At 47.2% G+C, this 20,631-nt stretch overlaps 1 protein-coding gene across 4 annotated transcripts in view; it reads left to right on the forward strand.

Moving 5' to 3' along the window:
* Positions 1-19,950, forward strand: part of PARP16 (poly(ADP-ribose) polymerase family member 16) — a 25,528-nt gene extending 5,578 nt beyond the window's left edge. The window contains exons 2-6 of one of the 4 annotated variants that reach the window (XM_006093389.3): positions 7,284-7,421; positions 10,847-11,053; positions 14,925-15,096; positions 16,752-16,893; positions 18,698-19,950. In XM_006093389.3, coding sequence (XP_006093451.1) covers positions 7,284-7,421; positions 10,847-11,053; positions 14,925-15,096; positions 16,752-16,893; positions 18,698-18,836 — 798 coding nt within the window. In that variant the 3' untranslated portion in view covers positions 18,837-19,950. The remainder of the gene's footprint in view (positions 1-7,283; positions 7,422-10,846; positions 11,054-14,924; positions 15,097-16,751; positions 16,894-18,697) is intronic. The other 3 variants (XM_006093390.3, XM_023757843.1, XM_023757844.1) reach the window with 3 other exon arrangements.
* Positions 19,951-20,631: the final 681 nt, after the last annotated feature.

The following is a 20,631-nucleotide window of genomic DNA, read 5'->3' on the forward strand; positions in this document are numbered from 1 at the left end:
GAGAACCATCAGATGAGAGAGAAACTTCAATCAGCTGCCTCCTGCACACTCCCTACTGGGGATGTACCCCGCAACCAAGGTACATGCCCTTGACCAGAATCGAACCTGGAACGCTTGAGTCCACAGGCCGACGCTCTATCCACTGAGCCAAACCGGTTAGGGCGATTTGATCATTTTCCATGAGCACCCACTTACTGGTAGTGAGGCAGTGATAACAATTAGATTTAGTCCAATCAATAAGTATCAATTTAGGTTCATACTTGGTATTTCAAGTTAAAGTTCTCAGTCTCTCAGGTTACCTTTATATTTCCCTGTTCTCCAAAGATGATATCTGAAGAGGGAAGTGGAATATACAGATATGACAAGATATGGATACAGGCATAGGTATGATGTGATGTGACTGGCGGTGAGTGTGTGGCTAGAAGGATTCCTCAGCCTATGGGATGGTGGATGTGGAGGATCCAGGGGTGGGATTTATCTTTCCAGTAGAAACCACCTCCTCCCTTCCCAACCATCCCGGAAATGTATGCCGTTCCTCTGCAGATTGGTGAGCAGTAGAAAGGGACATTTGATAATAATAATAGTATAGAGCAGCCGTGGGCAAACTACGGCCCGCGGGCCGGATCCGGCCCGTTTGAAATGAATAAAACTAAAAAAAAAAAAGACCGTACCCTTTTATGTAATGATGTTTACTTTGAATTTATATTAGTTCACACAAACACTCCATCCATGCTTTTGTTCCGGCCCTCCGGTCCAGTTTAAGAACCCATTGTGGCCCTCGAGTCAAAAAGTTTGCCCACCCCTGGTATAGACCCTAACACTTATTCAGTGCTGATAGCCCCTACCACTCGCTGGGCACTGTCCTGAGCGGTTTCTATGTGGAACTCATTTCATCTTCCCATCAGGTAATCAGTACATGTGCTGGGAGCAGACCACCCTCCAGCTCCCAGGTGTTGCTGGCGTGTAGCCAGGGTGGGGACTCCTCTAAAGGATCCCCACGATGACCTCTTTTGTGAAGAGTTCTCCTGTAAAGTAGATCTCACCCCAGGCTGTTTTAGTGACTGGATTGTCATACCTTAGCTTTGGGCAAAGCCAGGTGCACCTGTATGCAACTGCAGTGTCTGCCTTTCCAGCCTCATCTTGGCATCCTGTCGGCTCCATCCGTCCCCTCCCACCCACTGTTACAGTTGTCACTTTGGTCCTGAGGCCGGTGACCTTGGCTGTACCTTTGGTTCATTTCCTTCCAGCACCTCCACCCACATCTAGTAATTATGACCTCCGGCATCTTCCTAGACAAGGGCTCTTTTTTTTTTATTTTTCTAAAATCCTCACCCGAGGACATGAGAGGGAGAGCAAGATATTGGTTGCCTTCTGTATGTGCTCGGACCAGGGACTGAACCCACAACCCAGGTATGTGTTCTGACCAGGAATCAAACCAGCAGCCTTTCGGGGCACAGGACAATGCTCAACCAACTGAACCACAAGGATTTTTTGCAGATGTTCTCTCTTTCCTGCTGCCAGCCCTTCTGGGACAGCAGTGCTTATCATCCAAGCCTGGTGATAAGAAGCACCTGTGGCAGCTTCTGTACACAGATTCCTGGGCCTCCTCCCCAGGAGAATGTGATCTGGGCGGTTGCAAAGTGTCCGCTGGGATGGACTGTCACCACCCAACTCAAAGCCAGGAGGTTGAATTGTCTCCTTCCAGGGTCATCAGTCCTCTCTCTTCTCTGCTTCCCCTGCTGGTTCCTGCCCTTGGTCTCTGTCACGCAAACCACCTCTTTCCTGAGAGACTTCCTTTCTTAAACCTTGGACTGCCCAGCACTGCCCAGCACTCAGGCTCCCTGAGCCACTTCTTCACCGGAATCCTTCCTTGTTCCCCAGAGTAGAGGCTGCAGACAGACATATGTTCTGTGGGATGACAGGTTGTTCTCTAGCCTTTTAGAAATTGGGAAGTTAAAAAAATGCAGCTTGCTCATTTCTTTTAAAAATAAAAAAATATCTGAGACTCCACTGCCTGGGTGGAGGTCACTCTTGGGCAGACACCAGCTGGAACTGGAGTTTGGTGGCTGGGCCCTGTGCTAGGCCAGGGGTCACTGTTCAACACAGCCCTCACCGCTTTCTTAGACTCTCCCCTTACTCATTTTCATCACCCCTCTGGCTCTGGGGCATTTGAGCCTGGGGCCATATTTTGGGACTAAGGCATTGTTCACGTCACTGCCTCTCTGCTAAGCTCTTTCCACTGGGAGTGCTCTCTCTCTCTCTCTGCCTCTCAAAATTCTCCCCTTTACACCAGGTCCCATTCCTATCCTACCTGCCTGTATACCCTTCCCGCGGCCTTCTTCCCCACCCCCTAGAAATGCCTGCCTTCCTCCTGAACACTTATTCTCCTCAATCTGGTTATTGGTAAATGCCTTCCACTGTCATGAACAGTGGTTTGTAATGCTTGTCTCTATGGAGGGTTTTGTGTCTCCTGACTCTGCTTTGTACTTCACCTGACATACATCTTCCTCCTTACCTACAGGGCCTAGGTACAGCTGGTAGCTACCTACAGGGCCTAGGCACAGCTGGTAGCTACCGACAGGGCCTAGGCACAGCTGGTAGCTGTTTTGCTTTATTATGTGGGGGTGGGAGACTCCAGAAACATAGGTGATTGGCTTCCCAAGCAGCTTCTTAAAGCTCTGTGGGAACTGCTCCTTTGGGCTAAGATATTTAGTCCATTATAAATGGAATCACAGAGAACAGACCTTAGAGTCGGGCTGCCTGGCTTCCTGGCCCTGCCACTGAAGAGCTGCAGGACCCTAGGCAAGGTGCTTGACCTCTCCAAGCCCCGGGTTCCTCCCCTTTCTGATAGGTTGTTGTGAGGATAAAATGAGATGACGTGTGCACAGCTTTTAGCCCAGTGCCTGGCATGTGATAAGGCCTCAATAAATATTAGCTTTTACCATCTTGCTCTGATCTCCGTGCCAGGTTCTAGCTGACTGCTGGGGCTCCAGAATACACATGATGGAGTTGGCCCTCAGGAAGCATTTGGGATAACAAGTGTGGAGAGAGTCAAGTACCAACTTGAGGGCTGTGTTGAACAGTGACCCCTGACCTAGCATAGAGCACAGGGGAGCCTAGAGGTTGGGAGTGGTCAGGGTTAGGGTCAGTGACTTTAGGCTGGCCTTGAAGACTGAGCAGACTCTCATCCTGGGCAGCTGCAGAAGCAAGAGAGGGAAAGACATAGGGAACTTGAGGAATGGTGTAGGGAGCAGGTGAGATGTTTCAGGAGGTACTGTTAGGCAGAGAAGCCAGAACAGATTCCCAAGGGCCTTGTGAAGGACAGAGTTGCTAGACTAGCAAAAAGAAATATAGGCCACCTATTTAAATTTGAATTTCAGAGGAGCAACACATAATTTTTAAAGTGTGAAGTATGCTATAATTATTGCACGGGTTATACTTATAGTAAACACTTTATTTTGTTTTTTATCTGAAATTCAAATTCAACTGGGCAGGCTGTATTTTACGGGACAGCCCTATTTGTGTTCCTGGTCCCCAAAAGGCACTGCTAACATGCAGACAGGTTTTGGTCACAAGAAGAAAAAGAATCCTGTTAACTTGTTGGAGCAGATGTATTTTTCAGAGTAGCCTGAAAAGTGAAATAGGACTTGAGGAAGGCCAGTTGAGGGTTAAATAGTAGCAAAGAGAGGAGCCCAGCAGGACACACAGGGAGGGCAGCAGTGGGAGGGCCTAGCCCTGGAAGAGGGCTGTCCCCGAGGGCGAGGGCGCTCACGTGATGGGTTGATCTCAGAGCTGGGAGCAGTCTCTTCCCCTTCCCCAGACTGACCTGGCTTAGCTGACCGTCGTTTTGTAGGGCTCTCTGTACCCAGGTCTGGACTGTTGGTAAGGGCTGCGGCTCACAGGTGGAATTTGAGAACAGGAGTGATGGGGACGGTGATTGTGGGAGAGCAGACTCAGCTCTGGCTTTGGGATAACAAGTGTGGACCAGGAGTAGAAAAGCAGGACAGGTGAGGTCACAGGATGCTGGGAGGTGTCCTTTGGACTGGGCAGGCAGCAGCACCATTTGGAACACAGCGTCAGGTACCCTTAGTGCAGTGGTTCTCAACCTTCTGGCCCTTTAAATACATACAGTTCCTCATGTTGTGACCCAACCATAAAATTATTTTCGTTGCTACTTCATAACTGTAATGTTGCCACTGTTATGAATCGTAGTGTAAATATCTGATACGCAGGATGGTCTTAGGCGACCCCTGTGAAAGGGTCGTTCGACCGCCAAAGGGGTCACGACCCACAAGTTGAGAACCGCTGCCTTAGTGGCTCTGTATTGCCTATAGAACAAAGCCCAGAGACCTCCGGGGGGTGTCCAAGGCCTTCGAAGGCTGACCTCACCTTCTGACTCCTGTTCCTCTCTCCTCTTCTTTCCCCACACTCTAGGCTCCCGCCACACCAACCACCTGCAGTTAATTATGACAACCACATGGCAGTCCCACTAACATTAGAGTACCTAATGCCTCCTTTTGCTCTAAGCCAGCAGTTCTCAACCTGTGGGTGGCGACCCCTTTGGCGGTCGAATGACCCTTTCACAGGGGTCGCCTAAGACCATCCTGCATATCAGATATTTACATTACGATTCATAACAGTAGCAACATTACAGTTATGAAGTAGCAACGAAAATAATTTTATGGTTGGGTCACAACACAAGGAACTGTATTTAAAGGGCCAGAAGGCTGAGAACCACTGCTCTAAGCACTATACTTGTTTAACTTGATTAACTGGCACAGAGATCCTGGGAAATGGCTACTAATATTATCCCAATTATGTATTTGAGGAAACCAAGACACAGGAGATCAAGCCACTCACCCAGGTCACACAGCTCGTGGTGGGTATGAGAACCCAGATTTGGACCCAGGCTACTCTGCCTGGGAGGAGAGCCTTCACAAGTAACCACGTCCCATCCACTGCCCTGACCTCACGCTGCACTACCCAGGTCACACAGCACCTCCTCTGCCAACGCCTTGCCTGACCACCCCCTGTCCCTCAGCCTCTACCCAACACAAGTCCCACTCGGTCTCCTCAGTAGCTTGTATGCATCTTTGTTATGACAGTGGAGGTTTAAGTCACAATTACTTACCTTTCTTCCTCCCCACTGAATAGCACCAACACTCGTGAAGCATTTACACACCCATGTGCTTTTTTTAAAATATATTTTTATTGATTTCAGAGAGGAAGAGAGAGGGAGAGAGAGATAGAAACATCAATGATAAGAATCATTGATCGGCTGCCTCCTGCACACCCCATACTGGGGATCGGGCCACAACCCAGGCATGTGGCCTTGAACCCGGATTTGAACCCGGGACCCTCAGTCTGCAGGCTGACACTCTATCCACTGAGCCAAACCAGCTAGGGCCCATGTGCTTGTTAAAAACTACTGCTCACGAGATATGTACAGGTAGTTTTATTAGAAGTCTGAAGCTATTGATTGAATCTTTGGAAGAGAGAGGAATAAAGCAGCCCTGAAATGTTTCTCATTTTCAAGTACAGAGTTAAAAAAAATCATCAGTGGTTGTAAATGGAAAAAACACACTGATATTCATGAAGCACCAGCTACATCCCCAGTAAAAGTGTGTTTGGGAGTGTTGTCAGGGAGAAATATAAGAAAAAAGAAAAGAAAAGAAATGAACATATATAAACCAGGCTCTGATAATCTGCTACTTTCTTTAACTTCTTGTCAACCTGATATGGAGATAGTGGGCTTCCCATGTTAGAGAGGAGACTGAGGCCAGACAGGTCCGGTGCTTTGTTTAAAGACACCCTGGGGAAGGGGGCTGGGAGGTGGGGAAGTGGCGTGAAGGAGGCAGCCGATGGATGTTACACTCTCAATTGATGTATCTCTCTTCTCCCTTCCTCTCTAAAAATCAGTAAACTATTCTAAAAAAAAAAATAAATAAATAAATAAAAGGGCAGGGGAGCAGAGATTCAAACCCAGATCTGTCTGCTTTTCCCCCTGTGTCCAGGAAAGTGGAGGATTAGAAAAATACATGACTGTCCCTGGCCTCTAGGAATCCTGGCCATACTGGGGAGAGAGAAGAGGGGATGAGTGCTGTTGGGGTTTAGAGAAAGGGGTGCCTGGGTTGGTAGAAGTAGGGGAAGGGGCATTCCAGGGGACTGAGTGAGCAAACTTTGGAGGTGGTGCAACCCAAGGCATGTTCACAGATGGCACCTGTGTACGGTGATGTTTTAAAAAACCACGCTAGGGAGATTTGGCTTCTAGTCATCATTTCTGAGCAAAAGCTACAGTTACCTTGTAGCTATCTGTCCGTCCAGATCCCCAGTCCCTTAACCGAAAACCTGCACCAAATGTGTTTCAGAATTCAGATGCTACCCAATTTTACAAAGGCAACAATGTGGTGTAACGATACAACTAAACTGGCATCTATAGCGGGCCACACGGGCACCAGCCTAAATCACAAGGCCCTAGGACGGGTTGCAACTTACAGCAGGGGTTCTGTTTCTGCGGAAGTCCTTGGAGCAGTCCACACAGAGTTCCAGGCTCCAGGCTTTGTCCTGAGGGTGACAGCTCATGTGTAAAAAGAGGTTCATGTCGGGTGGGTGTAGGAACTGCTTTGGCCGAATGAAGCCCCATGTTTTACAGAGACCGGTCTCTCTTGTAAGAACGCCGTAGACATAGCTGCCAGGGCCTCACAAAAAGTCACCACTTTCAGGGAAACCTCAAACCATGGGTTCCCCACTTGCAGTTTCTCCCAGTGTAGGTGCCGCTTACTATTCTGGGTCATTTTTACCATAAGCAGCCTTGCCTGGTTATGTATGTAGTTGCCCAGCCTCCAGGGAAACTTCCTTTATCCAGCCTCCAGGGAAACAGGCTGACAGGAAATTAACTGCAGGTCATTTTCTCATGCTTTGCTAACCCTTTACCCACCCTCGTATATATCATGTATTTGATAAAACCTCCAGCGAGGTGGCATCTCAGGATCAGAGTTAATATTCCTACAGCAAAATGTAACATGAAGTGGGAAAAATAAAGATTGAACGATCCTCACATCAGTTGAGGTCAGGTTTTGTACCAAACGAGTTACAAAACCTTGCAGTGTTTGGAGCACTTGGAGTTGGATGTTCTTTGGAAAGGGGATCACAGACCTGTACATGTCTCTCCTCTTAGGAAATTCATGACCTGGAAGAAGTGCAGGTTGCTGTCTTACCGCTAGAGGGCTCCTGCTTCTCATTTTGTCTAGGATCCTTGCTAATGGAGGTTTTCCTCACTTCAGCTTGCAGATGCCAGCAGGTTACCCAACCTGAAAGAGCTTCTCCAGTCCTCTGAAGATAAAGACAAACGGGCCTGGGACCTGCTGAGCTGGATTTTATCCTCAAAGGTCCTGACAGTCCACAGTGCAGGGAAGTCAGAGGTGAGACTTTGATCTGTAGGATCACAGGTTCCTAGGACCTCCTTGTGCACCAAATAACCCAGGCAGCTTATTGCAAATGCAGATTCCTGCACCTTGCCCCCAGAGATTCTGATTCTGTGTCTGAAGTGGGGCCCAGGAACTTGCACACTGGCAGTGCAAAGCTGTGTTCTCCCTCCTACTAGCTGTGTGACCTTGAGCAGGTTTCTTGGTACATTTCAGTACCCCAGTTTTCTCATCTATGAAATGGGGCTACGAATAGTATACTTCCATCAGGGAAATGGCTGTGAGAATGGAATGAATTTTCACACTTAGAACAATGTGTAAGGGCACATGCTAAGGGCTCTATACATGTTGGGTATCACAAGCAGCCCAGGTAATTCTGATAAGGGTAGGCCCTTGACCACATTTTAAGAAACATGGGCCTAATCCAGGTGTTAGCAAACAGAGAGGCAGAGCCTGAAGTATCGGAAAACCTCATGCTCTGGGTTTAAATTCCACTTCCACCATGCCTGGCCGGTGTGGCTCAGTGGTTGAGCATTGACCCATGCACCAAAGAGGTTGCTGATTCGATTCCCAGTCAGTGCACATGCCTGGGTTGTGGGCTCAATCCCTAGAAGGGGGTGTGCACAAGGCAGCCAATTGGTGATTCTCAGCATTGATGTTTCTTTCTCTCTCTCTCCCTCTCCCTTCTTCTCTCTCTAAAAATTAATTTAAAAAAACTGAACTCCACTTCTACCCATAATTGGGTCTTCCTTTCCCCATTTGTAAACTGAGAATATTAATAGGTACCTCAGAGGGGAGCTATAACGGAATGTGTGTCACTCCCAGTATAGTTTTTGGCATAGACCAGACATTCCATAATTTGGTGTCCCTTGCCTGACCAGATCTCCCAGGACACGCTGGGATAGCAAGGACCAGAGTGTGGGATGGCAGATCCGCAATCTGGTGCTCTTTCCTCTGAGAGGCAGCAGGGGCTTATCGGTACTGTTCTTCACTTAATTAATCCATTTTAACGTAAGAGCATTCAGTTTTACAAGCTCCTGCTAAAGACGGAAATCCTTAAGTGGCATAGAATTTGATGTCTTGGATTCTGGTGTCTGGGGACATCCATCTGTGTTGGGAGGGAAAATAACAAAGAGCCCTGGAGTGGGAGTCAGTGGGAGATATTTGGGTCCAGGCTGGACTGTTAACTCTTAGGTGATCTCTGGGTTTTACTTTTGTCATCTGTTAAATTGAGATTTATTCATTCCTCATATGGGCATCAGGCACCTACTAGATATTGCTGCAGGTAAAGTAGATAAGATAATAGCTCCTTGACTTTGGATTATGGACAAGTTGACTTCCATTAAAATATGGAGTGTTGGCATCCAGGATTACCAGCTTTTTATTGACCCAAGCAAGGACATTAGCCTACCATGTACCATCATTTTATAAAAGGATGTTTTAACACAAAAGAGGATGGTCCTGACCTTAGAATAGAGAACAGTTCTTCCAAAGAAAGGGTCATGGCAACCTTACAGCAGTGTGTGTGTGTATAAAATATGTATTAAATATATGTAAATATATATCTATTACATTGACCTAAATTTTCTCTTTAAAAATTTTATTGCCCTAACCGGTTTGGCTCAGTGGATAGAGCGTCGGCCTGCGGACTTAAGGGTCCCAGGTTCGATTCCGGTCAGGGGCATGTACCTTGGTTGCGGGCACATCCCCAGTCGGGGGCGTGCAGGAGGCAGCTGATCGATGTTTCTCTCTCATCAATGTTTCTGACTCTCTATCCCTATCCCTTCCTCTCTGTAAAAAATCAATAAAATATATTTTTAAAAAAATTTTATTGACTGATTTTGAAAAGAGAAAGGGAGAGAGAGAGAAAGAGAGAGAGAAAGAAAGACATTGATTTGTTGTTCCACTTATTTATGCATTCATTGGTTTATTTTTTAAAAAATATTTTTATTGATTTCAGAGAGGAAGGAGAGAGAAATAGAAACATCAATGATGAGAGAGAATCATTGATCGGCTGCCTTCTGCACACCCCCCACTGGGGATCAAGCCCACAACCTGGGCATTTGTCCTGACCAGGAATTGAACCATGACTTTCTGGTTCATGGGTTGACGCTCAACCACTGAGCCATGCCGGGTGGATGGTTTATTCTTATATGTGCCCTGTCTGGGGATTGAATCTGCAACCTTGGTGTCTCAGGATGATGCTCTAACCAGCTGAGCTACCAGCCAGGGCCGCCCTAATTTTTCTTATTTAATCACAACCCAGAGAAAACTTCGCCTTCTCCATAGACTGTGACTTACCTGTTTGGAAATCACTGAAATGATGTGGTTTCTGCCCTAAAGAGGATCATTGCCCCCGTAGGAAATAGCTCACCCTTTTATATCAAGTAGGTTTTTTTTTTGCCTCATAACAAACCATCCCCCAAAAACCTAGTGGCTTAAAACAACACTGATTATTTCTCATGATTCTGTGGGTTGGTTGGGTGGTCCTTCTGGGTGGGGCTGGCTTACCTGGGGCTGGGTGATCTAGGGTAGCCTCACTTATATGCCTGGGGCTTCAGCTGGGATGGCTGCTGTGGTTGGGCCTTCCTCTATGAGGCACTCATCCTCCTATAGCAGTGATGGCGAACCTATGACACGCGTGTCAGAGGTGACACGTGAACTCATTTTTTTGGTTGATTTTTCTTTGTTAAATGGCATTTAAATATATAAAATAAATATCAAAAATATAAATCTTTGTTTTACTATGGTTGCAAATATCAAAACATTTCTATATGTGACACGGCACCAGAGTTAAGTTAGGGTTTTTCAAAATGCTGACACACCAAGCTCAAAAGGTTCGCCATCCCTGTCCTATAGGCTAGCAGGGGTTGTTCACATGGCAGTGAAGGGTAAAGGTTCCCAGCAGCAGACAAGGAGGGGCAAGTCCTTTTCAAGCCTCTGTCTGCCATAGGTCCCATTGGCAAGTCGCATGGCCAAGTCCAAATTAAAGGGGGAGTGAAATAGTTTCCATCTCTTGATGGAATCTTGGTGGAATTCCACCTGCAAAGTCACATTGCAGAGGGGTGGGAGGAAAAATATGTGGCCATTTTTGCCATTTATCACACCTTTCTACCTCCTGAGATGATTGTAAAGATGGAATATAGGAAATAGATGTGAAAGTTATGAAAATGAAGAGTGATCTTTAGTTAGAAGGAACAATGCATGCTTCTCAGCCTATTGTAGGGAAAAACATCAGAGGAGGCAGTCTTGAGCTGTAAGCTCTGAGCTTGTTTATAAGTTGATGTCTTTATTCTCATGAAACCAGTTGTCCTCATGAACAGAGTCCATTAGACTTTAAGCCCAAGGCTTTAGGACGCCATGTTGGCAGCACATTTTACCAGCTTCCCAAATAAAATTTCGACTCCCTTCATGTTTTCAAGTTTGAAAAGATCCAAAAGCTGACTGGTGCCCCTCACACTCCTGTCCCTGTGCCGGACTTCCTATTTGAAATCGAGTACTCGGACCCAGCGAATGCCAAATTTTATGAGACCAAAGGAGAACGAGACCTAATCTACGCCTTCCATGGGAGCCGCCTAGAAAACTTCCATTCCATCATCCACAATGGCCTGCACTGCCACCTGAACAAGGTGGGGCCTAAGCCTGCTGACATTTGGGGGGGTTGGTGGGTCAGAGCGGGTAAAGGGTGGGAAGGGGTAGGTTCCCTAAGTCCTTGCCACTCAAAATGTGGGCCACAGACCAGCAGCAGCTGGGCGCCTGTGAAAATGCAGAATCCTGGGCCCACCTGGACCTTCTGAATCAGAACCTGCATATTAACAAGATCTCCAGGTGATCCCTATACTGATGGCAGTTTGAGAAGCATCTCTGGGAGTCAGGTCCAGACAGCAGCATGCTTGTAAAGCTCACCAGGTGATCCAGTGTGTGGTCAACCCTCACCACTCAGCATGGTTCCTGGACCAGTGGCACCACATCACCTGGAGCTTGTTGGACAAGTAGAATCTCAGGGCCCACCCCAGGCCAGCTCCCCAGGTGATCTCTTTGTATTTTGAAGTTTGAGAAACACTGCTCTAGGGGTCACTCCAACACAGCCTGCCCTTGGAGAAATTGGGGGAAGTGCCAGGGAGGGGTCCTTTCCCTCCCTCCTTGAGTTTGCTTCCTCTCCTTAGTGTCCTCCCTTTTTAAAGAGTCAAAACAGTGTCAACAACCCCTACTCCACTGGCACAGTTTAAAAAAATATACATTTTTATTGATTTCAGAGAGGAAGGGAGAGAGAGAGAGAAACATCAATGATAAAAGAGAACTATTGATTGGCTGCCTCCTGCATGACCCACACTGGGGATTGAGCCCCAACCCAGGCATGGTTCATAGGTCGACACTCAACCAGTGAGGGCACATTTTTTTAAAAAAAGCTTTTTAAAATTGATTTTTACAGAAAGAAACATCGATGTGAGAGCACAGCATCGATTGGCTGCCTCCTATTGGGGATTGAGCCTGCAACCCGGGCATGTGCCCTACTGGGAATGAAACTGGCAACCTTTCAGTGCACGGGATGATGGCCAACGAACTGGGCCATACCAGCGAGGGCTCCGCTGGCACTTTTTTGCCTCTCTGTGAAGTGTAGGGGAGAGTACAGACAGGAGCCAAAAAGACCACCTTAGCAGCTCTGCAGCCTGTGCAGATTGTTTTAAACTCTCTGAGCCTCAGTGTCCTCATCTGTACAATAGGATACCATTACCCACCTTCTGGTGAGCTGAGAGGATTGAAACAGCCCATGCATGCAAAAGGTCTTCCTGTACTAAGCACCAAGGACACTGCTTTTCTAGGAATTTGGGTAGTAGCAGTGCTGCAGCCTTTCCTCCGGTCATGCAGCACCTGCCATGCCTGAGGGGCTGGCTCCCTGAGCCGCAGGCTGACCTGTGGCTGATGCATCCTGGAGCGGGAGAGTCTTCCCAGCAGCGCTGCAGCAGATTAGCAATTAGTGCAGTTAGGTTTTGCTGAGGATGACGAGCTTGTTTACACTGGCTTTCAGCTGATTATTTCGGCCAGGCTACTGGAATCCCGGGCTCCCTCCACAGCAGAGCCAGCCTGAAGTTGCCTGCAGATTACAGTCTTGTACACCAGACCTTCACTTCAGTCCCCCAGGGATTTTGCTACTTAGCAGCATCTCATCAGAATCCTTTGCTAAAGTGTCTGCTCTTGCCTCTTCTGTCTGGATTTTCAGTGGGACGTCTGCCAGTTGAAGCTGTGGGATTGCTCTCATGGTAGAGATACCCCAAGTTTCCCACTCTTCTGCTCACTGCAGCCATGCTTGAGGTTCTGGAGTCTAGAAGGTGTATATATACAGGCAGAGGGGAGAATGGACGTGGGGTCAGATCAGAGGACATTCAGTATCCTTGGAGAGGTCTGTGCAGGATTTTAAGACACGGGAACTCTGCCTAACCCAGCACGGGGCTTTCCAAAGGCCAAGCAAAGGCTTGTTTCACATCCCTTAAGCGTCACTGAATTGGCTTAGAATTGTGGAAGTCTGGTGCCACCAGACAAGACATTTCTCAATTCCCAAGCATAGGATGTTCCGTGTGCTGTTAGAGTCCACTCATTGTCTTGTGATACTGATGCTGTGGCCCCAGAATAACAGCTGCCCTGGGTAGCAGCTACCTGGATGTCGCATTGAGAAGGATTCTGAGCCAGTGTGAATGAATACCATCATTGATATTTTTATGTTGGCCATCATGGTTGATTATTGATGTCTACCATGGGCAAGGATTTGTTTGCAATGCCTTCTGTAAGCTCAACTGGAGGTATTTAACCCGAGATCCTTGTCTCTCACCTGGCATGCTTCCTCATGGAGGGCTCCAAGTTAGCACCTACCACCAGGGAGCTGCCTTCTAGATTTTTGGACATTTTCTAGGTCAACACCAATACAAAGAGTAAAACTTACCCTGACTCTCCTATAGGCTTCTTCATTCAGTTATAGTTTCTGGTCTGAGAGATTCATTTCCTTTCTAAGTAATGACTCAGATTGCTTCCCCTTAAGGTGCAATCCCCCTCCTAGTACATACGAGTATTATTTTGCTTCTGCCAGCCCATCAGTGTAACCATGCTCATGCATTTCATGTAGCAGGAATTACTGCATATACTACCACACAAGATTCTGTGCTGGAGTGCCCACCCCTCTCATGTGCCAGGAGTCCTGATCGATGCTTTATATACATTATCTCATTGAATCCTCATCCATGACCTTATGAAGGAGACACTATTTTTTTTTTAAATATATTTTATTGATTTTTTACAGAGAGGAAGGGAGAGAGATAGAGAGTTAGAAACATCGATGAGAGAGAAACATCGATCAGCTGCCTCCTGCACATCTCCCACTGGGGATGTGACCGCAACCCAGGTACATGCCCTTGACCGGAATCGAACCTGGGACCCTTCAGTCCGCAGGCCGACGCTCTATCCACTGAGCCAAACCGGTTTTGGCATGAAGGAGACACTATTATCACCATTTTGTAAATGCAGAAACTGAGACCCAGAGAGTTTGTTTGTTTTAAATTCTTTATTGTTTAAAGTATTACTATGAATCCTTTTCCCTCCATTGACCTCTCTCCGGCCACTCCCACCCCCCAGCCAGAGAGTTTTTATAACTTGCCAGCTTGTTGGAGGTATAGGCAGAATTTAAACTTGGGTCTGTTTGGACTCTTTTTTTTTTTTTAAATTAACACCCTGTTAATTAAAAAATATATTTTTTATTGATTTCAGAGCGGAAGGAAGAGGGAGAGAGAGAGAGAGAGAGAGAGAGAGAGAGAGAGAGAGAGAAAGAAACATCTATGATGAGAAAGAATCATCAATTGGCTGCCTCCTGCATGCGCCACACTGGGGATTGAGCCCGCAACATGGGTATGTGTCCTGACCGGAATTGAACTGTGACCTCCTGGTTCATAGGTTGACACTCAACCACTGAGCCACACCCACCAAGCTGAACTTTTATTTATTTATTTATTTAATATATTTTATTGATTTTTTACAGAGAGGAAGGGAGAGGGATAGAGAGTTAGAAACATCGATGAGAGAGAAACATCGATCAGCTGCCTCCTGCACACTCCCCACTGGGGATGTGCCCACAACCAAGGTACATGCCCTTGACCGGAATCGAACCTGGGACCCTTGAGTCCACAGGCCGATGCTCTATCCACTGAGCCAAACCGGTTAGGGCTGGACTTTTAATACTTATATTTTTCTCACTCAACCTTGACCACAGGAACTACTAGTGTGCCAGGCTAATCAGGTGTATCCACAGTCGCCTGGTCGTCAGATAGGAATGTGTTTAGCGATAGCCCCATAATGATGTCATAGGATTATTTGAATTTATGCTTTTCACTAGGAAAAAAAAAGGCTTGAAAATGTTGTGTTTATAATTCTGTTGAAGAAAGACTTGTGTTGCCTTGCTGTTCCATTTTATACTTACCCAGCCTTGTTTCTTTTCTGGTGGCTCTGCCATTCTAGACATCCTTGTTCGGGGAAGGGACCTACCTCACCAGTGACTTGAGCCTGGCCCTCATTTATAGCCCCCATGGCTATGGGTGGCAGCGTAGCCTCCTTGGCCCCATCCTCAGCTGCGTGGCTGTGTGTGAGGTCATAGACCATCCAGATGTCAAGTGCCAAACCAAGAAGAAAGGTGAGTGAGCCCTTGGCCCAGAACTAGGCTGCAGCCTCAGGGTGCGGAGGCTCTTGCTGTTGGCCCAACTGTTGGGTGGAGTACCCATTGCGGGCTAAGGGATGGGCTGAGTCCAGAGCAGTGTAGGACAGGGGCCTGCCTTCAGGCAGTGAGCAGTCTCCTTATGGTATTGAACACACAATAGAAAAGATGTCACTTACTATAAGGTGGTAGGTAGAGAGTTCCAGGTGAGGGGATCCACCGGGCAGATCAGACGACGGAGCAGTCGGTGGGTTCAGATGCTCAGAGAAAGCTTTGGGAGGAAGTGAGATGTGAAAGCTGAACGTGAGTGTGTGAGGCCAGAATGTGGGCTCCTGAGGGCAGGACATGGGACTCAGTCAGGCTTGGACACCTGGTATCAGTAGGGAGCCTGGTTCATACTTGACATTCAGAAAATATTTGCCAAATTGAAGCTAAATACGTGTGTTTAGACCTGTCCCTCCAGGATGCTCTTGTGTGTGCTGGAGCCCTTGGAGGATGTGAGAGGCAACTGAGGCCACGGACAGTAAACCCCAGGCTTCCAGGAAGCAGACGACTCGCTGGCCGCCTCGGTCTACTTCCCTAATACGTCCCTTAGATTACTTGCCCGGCACCCCCTGCTGTTTTGCCTGCAAAGGCAGAAGAGTCACAGAACTGTCATTCTGGTCTTCAGAACTGGCCTGTTGGTTCCAAAGAGAAAAGGAAAATTGAGAAAACTGTTCCTGGCCTCTAATGTAAAACAACTGGAACCGAGAAACGGGCCCAGGTCTGACGCCAACCTCTTAAACCAGACAGCATGAATATTTGCATTTATAATTCTTAGGAAGTTTGCAAACCGTGACATTAAACATCAAAACAAAACCTTGCAACGTCTGCTGTCACACAGCTTTGGCTTTTTTAAAAAATTGCTAAGGCTTTTCGTGGCATTAAAAGTTTTGTTTCTGTTTGTTTGTTTAAACAAACCTTGGTACAAAGAGTAGAAGATGTGTTCTAAGAAGCTCGAATCCAGAATGGCTAATTTAAAATGCCTGCTAAGAGACAGGTCTCCGATCAAGTCCTGTTCCTCGTCCCTGATTATTTTTTTGTTTTGAACATCAATCTGCTGCTTTTCTCTGTTTTCCTTGTTCAGCCAAGTTTCCCCCACCTCGTATCTCCTTTATTTTCCTATTCCTTTTTCTCTTTATCCTATTTGTCTCTCTGTTGATTCTCCTGTGTGTTTTTAAAAATATATTTGTATTGATTTCAGAGAGGAAGGGAGAGGGGGAAAGAGATAGAAACATCAGTGACCAGAGAGAATCATTGATCGGCTGCCTCCTGAATGCCCCACACTGGGTATCGAGCCTGCAACCCAGGCATGTGCTCTGACCAGGAATCAAACCATGGCCTCCTGGTTCATAGGTTGACGCTCAACCACACTGGCCCAGCTGATTCTCCTGTTTTTTACTGTGCTTCACACACACACACACACACACACACACACACACACACACACACACACACCTATTCCTCAGCCTGCTGGGGCTTCTCCACCCCAAAGACCAGGAGGCTTGACCCATTTATATTCATAATTTGCTGCTTTTGTTATTGTATCCCTTACCCCACCCCCAGTAAAGTTGTGCTTTACTTTCCTTATTCAGATTCCAAGGAGATAGATCGCAGGAGGGCGAGAATCAAGCACAGTGAAGGGGGAGACATCCCTCCAAAGTACTTTGTGGTCACCAACAACCAGCTCCTGCGAGTGAAGTACCTGCTGGTGTACTCACAGAAGCAGGCCAAGAGGTAAGAGGGACGGTCCTTGCCCGTGCCCAGGAGGACAACTGAAGGCTGCATTAAAAGTGTTGGGTTCTTTGTTACCAGCACCCTCTTTCCTCCAGCTTTAGGCTTCAGCTATGTATAAAGTATATAAAGCACTTTGCTAGACAGGGTGAGGAGTGAGGATAAGGTTATATAAGATGTGGTCCTGGCTTGTCTGGCATGGCTCAGTGGTTGAGCGTCAACCTATGAACCAGGAGATCACAGTTCAATTCTTGGTCAGGGCACATGCCCGGGTTGCGGGCTCGATCCCCAATGGGGGGCATGCAGGAGGCAGCTGATCAATGATTCTCTCATCATTGATATTTCTCTCTCTCCCTTTCTCTCTGAAATCAATAAAAAATATATATATTTTTAAAAGATGTGGTCCTGGCCCTTTGAGGACTATATATTCTAGTGAATGAGACAAAGAGATTCGTAACACAAGTGACATGAGGGACTGAATGAAGCCAAATTGGCTGCCCTAGACCGTGGGGCCCCTCAGCCCTAGGCTCATGGTTTCACTCTGAAACCCATTGATTAGATTAAGCTGAGAGGCAGGGTGGTGGCTGGACACTGGCTGGGATTGGGTGCCGCCCAGCTCGGTCACTTTCCATGGTGGCTGTTGAACCACCATCTTCTCCTGGACCTGAGATGCTTCATCTTCATCTTTATTTTTTAAAAAAATACATTTTTATTGATTTCAGAGAGGAAGGGGAAGGGAGAGAGAGATTGAAACATCAATGATGAGAGAGAATCATTGATTGGCTGCCTCCTGCACACCCCCTACTGGGGATCGAGCTCACAACCCAGGCATGACCTCCTGGTTCATAGGTCGATGCTCAACCACTAAGCCATGTGGGCCGGGCCACCTTCATCTTTAAAGTGAATGTGTTGAACCCAATGGCAGATGAGGCCTTCTGACTCCTAAAAGCCATGGTAGATGCCTCATCCCATCTCAGCAATGTGGTTGTGGTGGTGGGGGCGGGGGGGGGGGGTATGTACAGAGTTCTCCAGGGTCGAGGTCACTTTGAGATCTTGCTGCATTGTTGGGCTCTAGCTTTTCATGGGGATGAGCAGCAGGTGAGCAAGTAAGACAGGTAAGGGGATCACTTAATACTTCCCACTCCTGTTGTACATACCCGTGGGTTCCATGCTTCAGGATTTCATAAACCAGGAAAAAACCCTCTTCTCCTCAAATTTGGGAAATTTGTATAGCATTCCTGAGTCTGGTGGACATTATCCTTTGGTTTAAAATCATCTGGCTCTTTGTATTTGAAAATTCCATTCCTTCCCACTGCTCCCTGGAATGTTTCTTTAGTGCACACTTGGACAGTGTAGATCATCTCCCAGCGGGCCAGGGAGGATTTCCCCAGCACAGACTGATATCTGTAGGTGTCTAAAAGTGAAACGACGTTTGCTAAATAGCCTGCCACCTGCTGCCATCTGGGCAGACACCTTGAGTGAGGTCATTCTGTTAGATACCAAAGTCCTGCTTAGGGAAAGACAGGACATGGAAGGTTCAAGAGGAGCAGCTATAAAAGGGAAGCTCAGGGTGAGCTCACTGCATAGCTGTCTTTGTACATTTAGAACATGTTCTGGTGAAAGGCGTGTCAGTGCCAGGGCAAACAGCCTCAGATTTCTCGAGCAAAGGAGAACGCACGAAGCTTCATTTCATGGCTCACTCAGAGGATGAAATTCATCATTTCATCTTTGCGCCAGGAGTTGTTGCATACACTTAAAAAAAATGTTTTTCTCATTTTGCCAACATCACTCTTTTTTCCCTTTTAAGCAGGGCTTCCAGCCAGCTGTCCTGGTTTTCCAGCCATTGGTTTACGGTCATGATATTCCTGTACCTGCTGCTGCTGCTCATAGTGAGTGTCATCAACTCCTCCACTTTCCAACACTTTTGGAATCGTGCGAAGAGATAATCTCTCTGGGCCTGGAGTGGGGACCACCTCCACCATGTGCCTTGTTTTGTACCTCCCGTGCCCCGCATCCAGCCAGGTTGAGCCTGCGGGCCAGTTGGGGACCACAGGACAATTTTCATATGCCATAAATGTATCGATTGCCTTTGATGATGCTCCAGCCACACTCCGGCCAAGGGGGACCACTGGGCCCTCACTCATAGGTTTTGGGGAGCCCTCCTGTCTGCTCCTGCCTAAACAGCCCTAGGGAGTTGGCTTTTCCATCAGGGCCAAAGGAAAAAGTCCTGCTGCATTTAAAAACAAAGTGTCCAAGCTGTCAGTGGTATGTTTACAATCGCTCCTGGCGGACGTTGGCCCTTTCTCTAATGCCTTCTGGAAGGCGGAAAATGCGTAGTGGGGACGATAAATCACTAGGCGGTTGCCTTGTTTTGACTTGAGACGCTCAAGAGGAATAGTCATGTTTCTCATAAAAATCGGTGGGGATCGGTTTTTGAATTCCATCCACCTTTGTAAGTACAAAACATTTTCAGTTTTCTCAAATCAACAAACAGCATTCTGCTGCAGCTGTAACCCCGTGCCCGACCATGGATGAGAAAGGAAGGAGTCAGAGTTCTGATTAAAAAACACAAACCTAACACTGAGCAACTCAAGTGTCTTTTTCTAAAAATTAACTAACTGCTAATTATAGCTGCAGGCCTGCCTCCTATCTCGCTCTCATGAAGCTGCCTTGATTGTGGCCTGCCAGGCACAAGTGCCACGCCGGAGGCCCCCTGCCACTGTCAGCCTTCAAGACAGAGGCCTGCCTCAGTGTGTCACAGATACGCGTGGACTGAGCCTGCCTCAGAGGGCTCACAGGTCTTTGGGACTCAAACTGGGCAGGAAAAGCCCCTGGCTGCCAGAGAGCCTTGGTTCTACTTGCCGTATTCTCTGCCCCTCCTCCCTGCCCTGCTTCAGCCGTAATGGAGCCCTGTCTTATTGGTGGGGATTGTGGGGAGAGGTTTCTGTAAGGAATGGGGAAAGTAATTTTCTATAATTTGTGAAGTGAAAAAGCCACTATCATGGTTTTTACATTGAATATTGGAACATTTCAAAAATAATAAAGGTATTTTCCTAATTACCAGGTTGCCTTTGTGACAGCTTTCAGCCTCAGCCTGCCTGCCTTGTATGCCCTTTTACTCAAAATCTTACCCTCTTTTTCCTTCCTTGTTTGAAGTGGCTGTTTGCTGGAAAGCATATATCATCAGGATATATCATCTGGTAGGTGTTGATATACTGAATATGAGCACCTACTGTGTGCCAGGCACTAGAAATAGGACAGGACCAAGGCCAAAAGTCCCTGTCCTCATCGAGCTGACAGTCTGGCAAGATGGGCAGGTGGACACTCTCAGCAGTGAGGTTGACATCATATGGTGTTATTATAAAGGAGTTTTGGGAAATACTGACAAAACGCCTTAACCTGGCCTAGAAATGTGGAAGTGACACTAGTAGCACTGCAATGTGCCTTATGTATGATTTCTTTAATTCTCACGACTGATAAAAAATTGAAGTCCCAGAGAGTTTAAATAGCTTGCCCAAGGTTACTTGGCTAGGAAGTGGCAGAGCTGGGAGTTGAACTAGGCAGACTGGTTTCAGACTGTGCGTCTCATAACCACCATGCTACATATAGCCCCCTCACCCCACCTCTGGCTCCCAGAAAAGGTGATGTTCCACTGAAACCTGAAAGAGCTATCGGTATTTGGCTAAGCGGTGGAAGAAGAGTATTTTAGGCAGTGGGAACAGCACACGCAAAGACCTAGAG

This window comes from Myotis lucifugus, unplaced genomic scaffold (genome assembly GCF_000147115.1).
Source record: "Myotis lucifugus unplaced genomic scaffold, Myoluc2.0 scaffold_115, whole genome shotgun sequence".
NCBI classification, from domain to species: Eukaryota; Metazoa; Chordata; class Mammalia; order Chiroptera; family Vespertilionidae; genus Myotis; species Myotis lucifugus.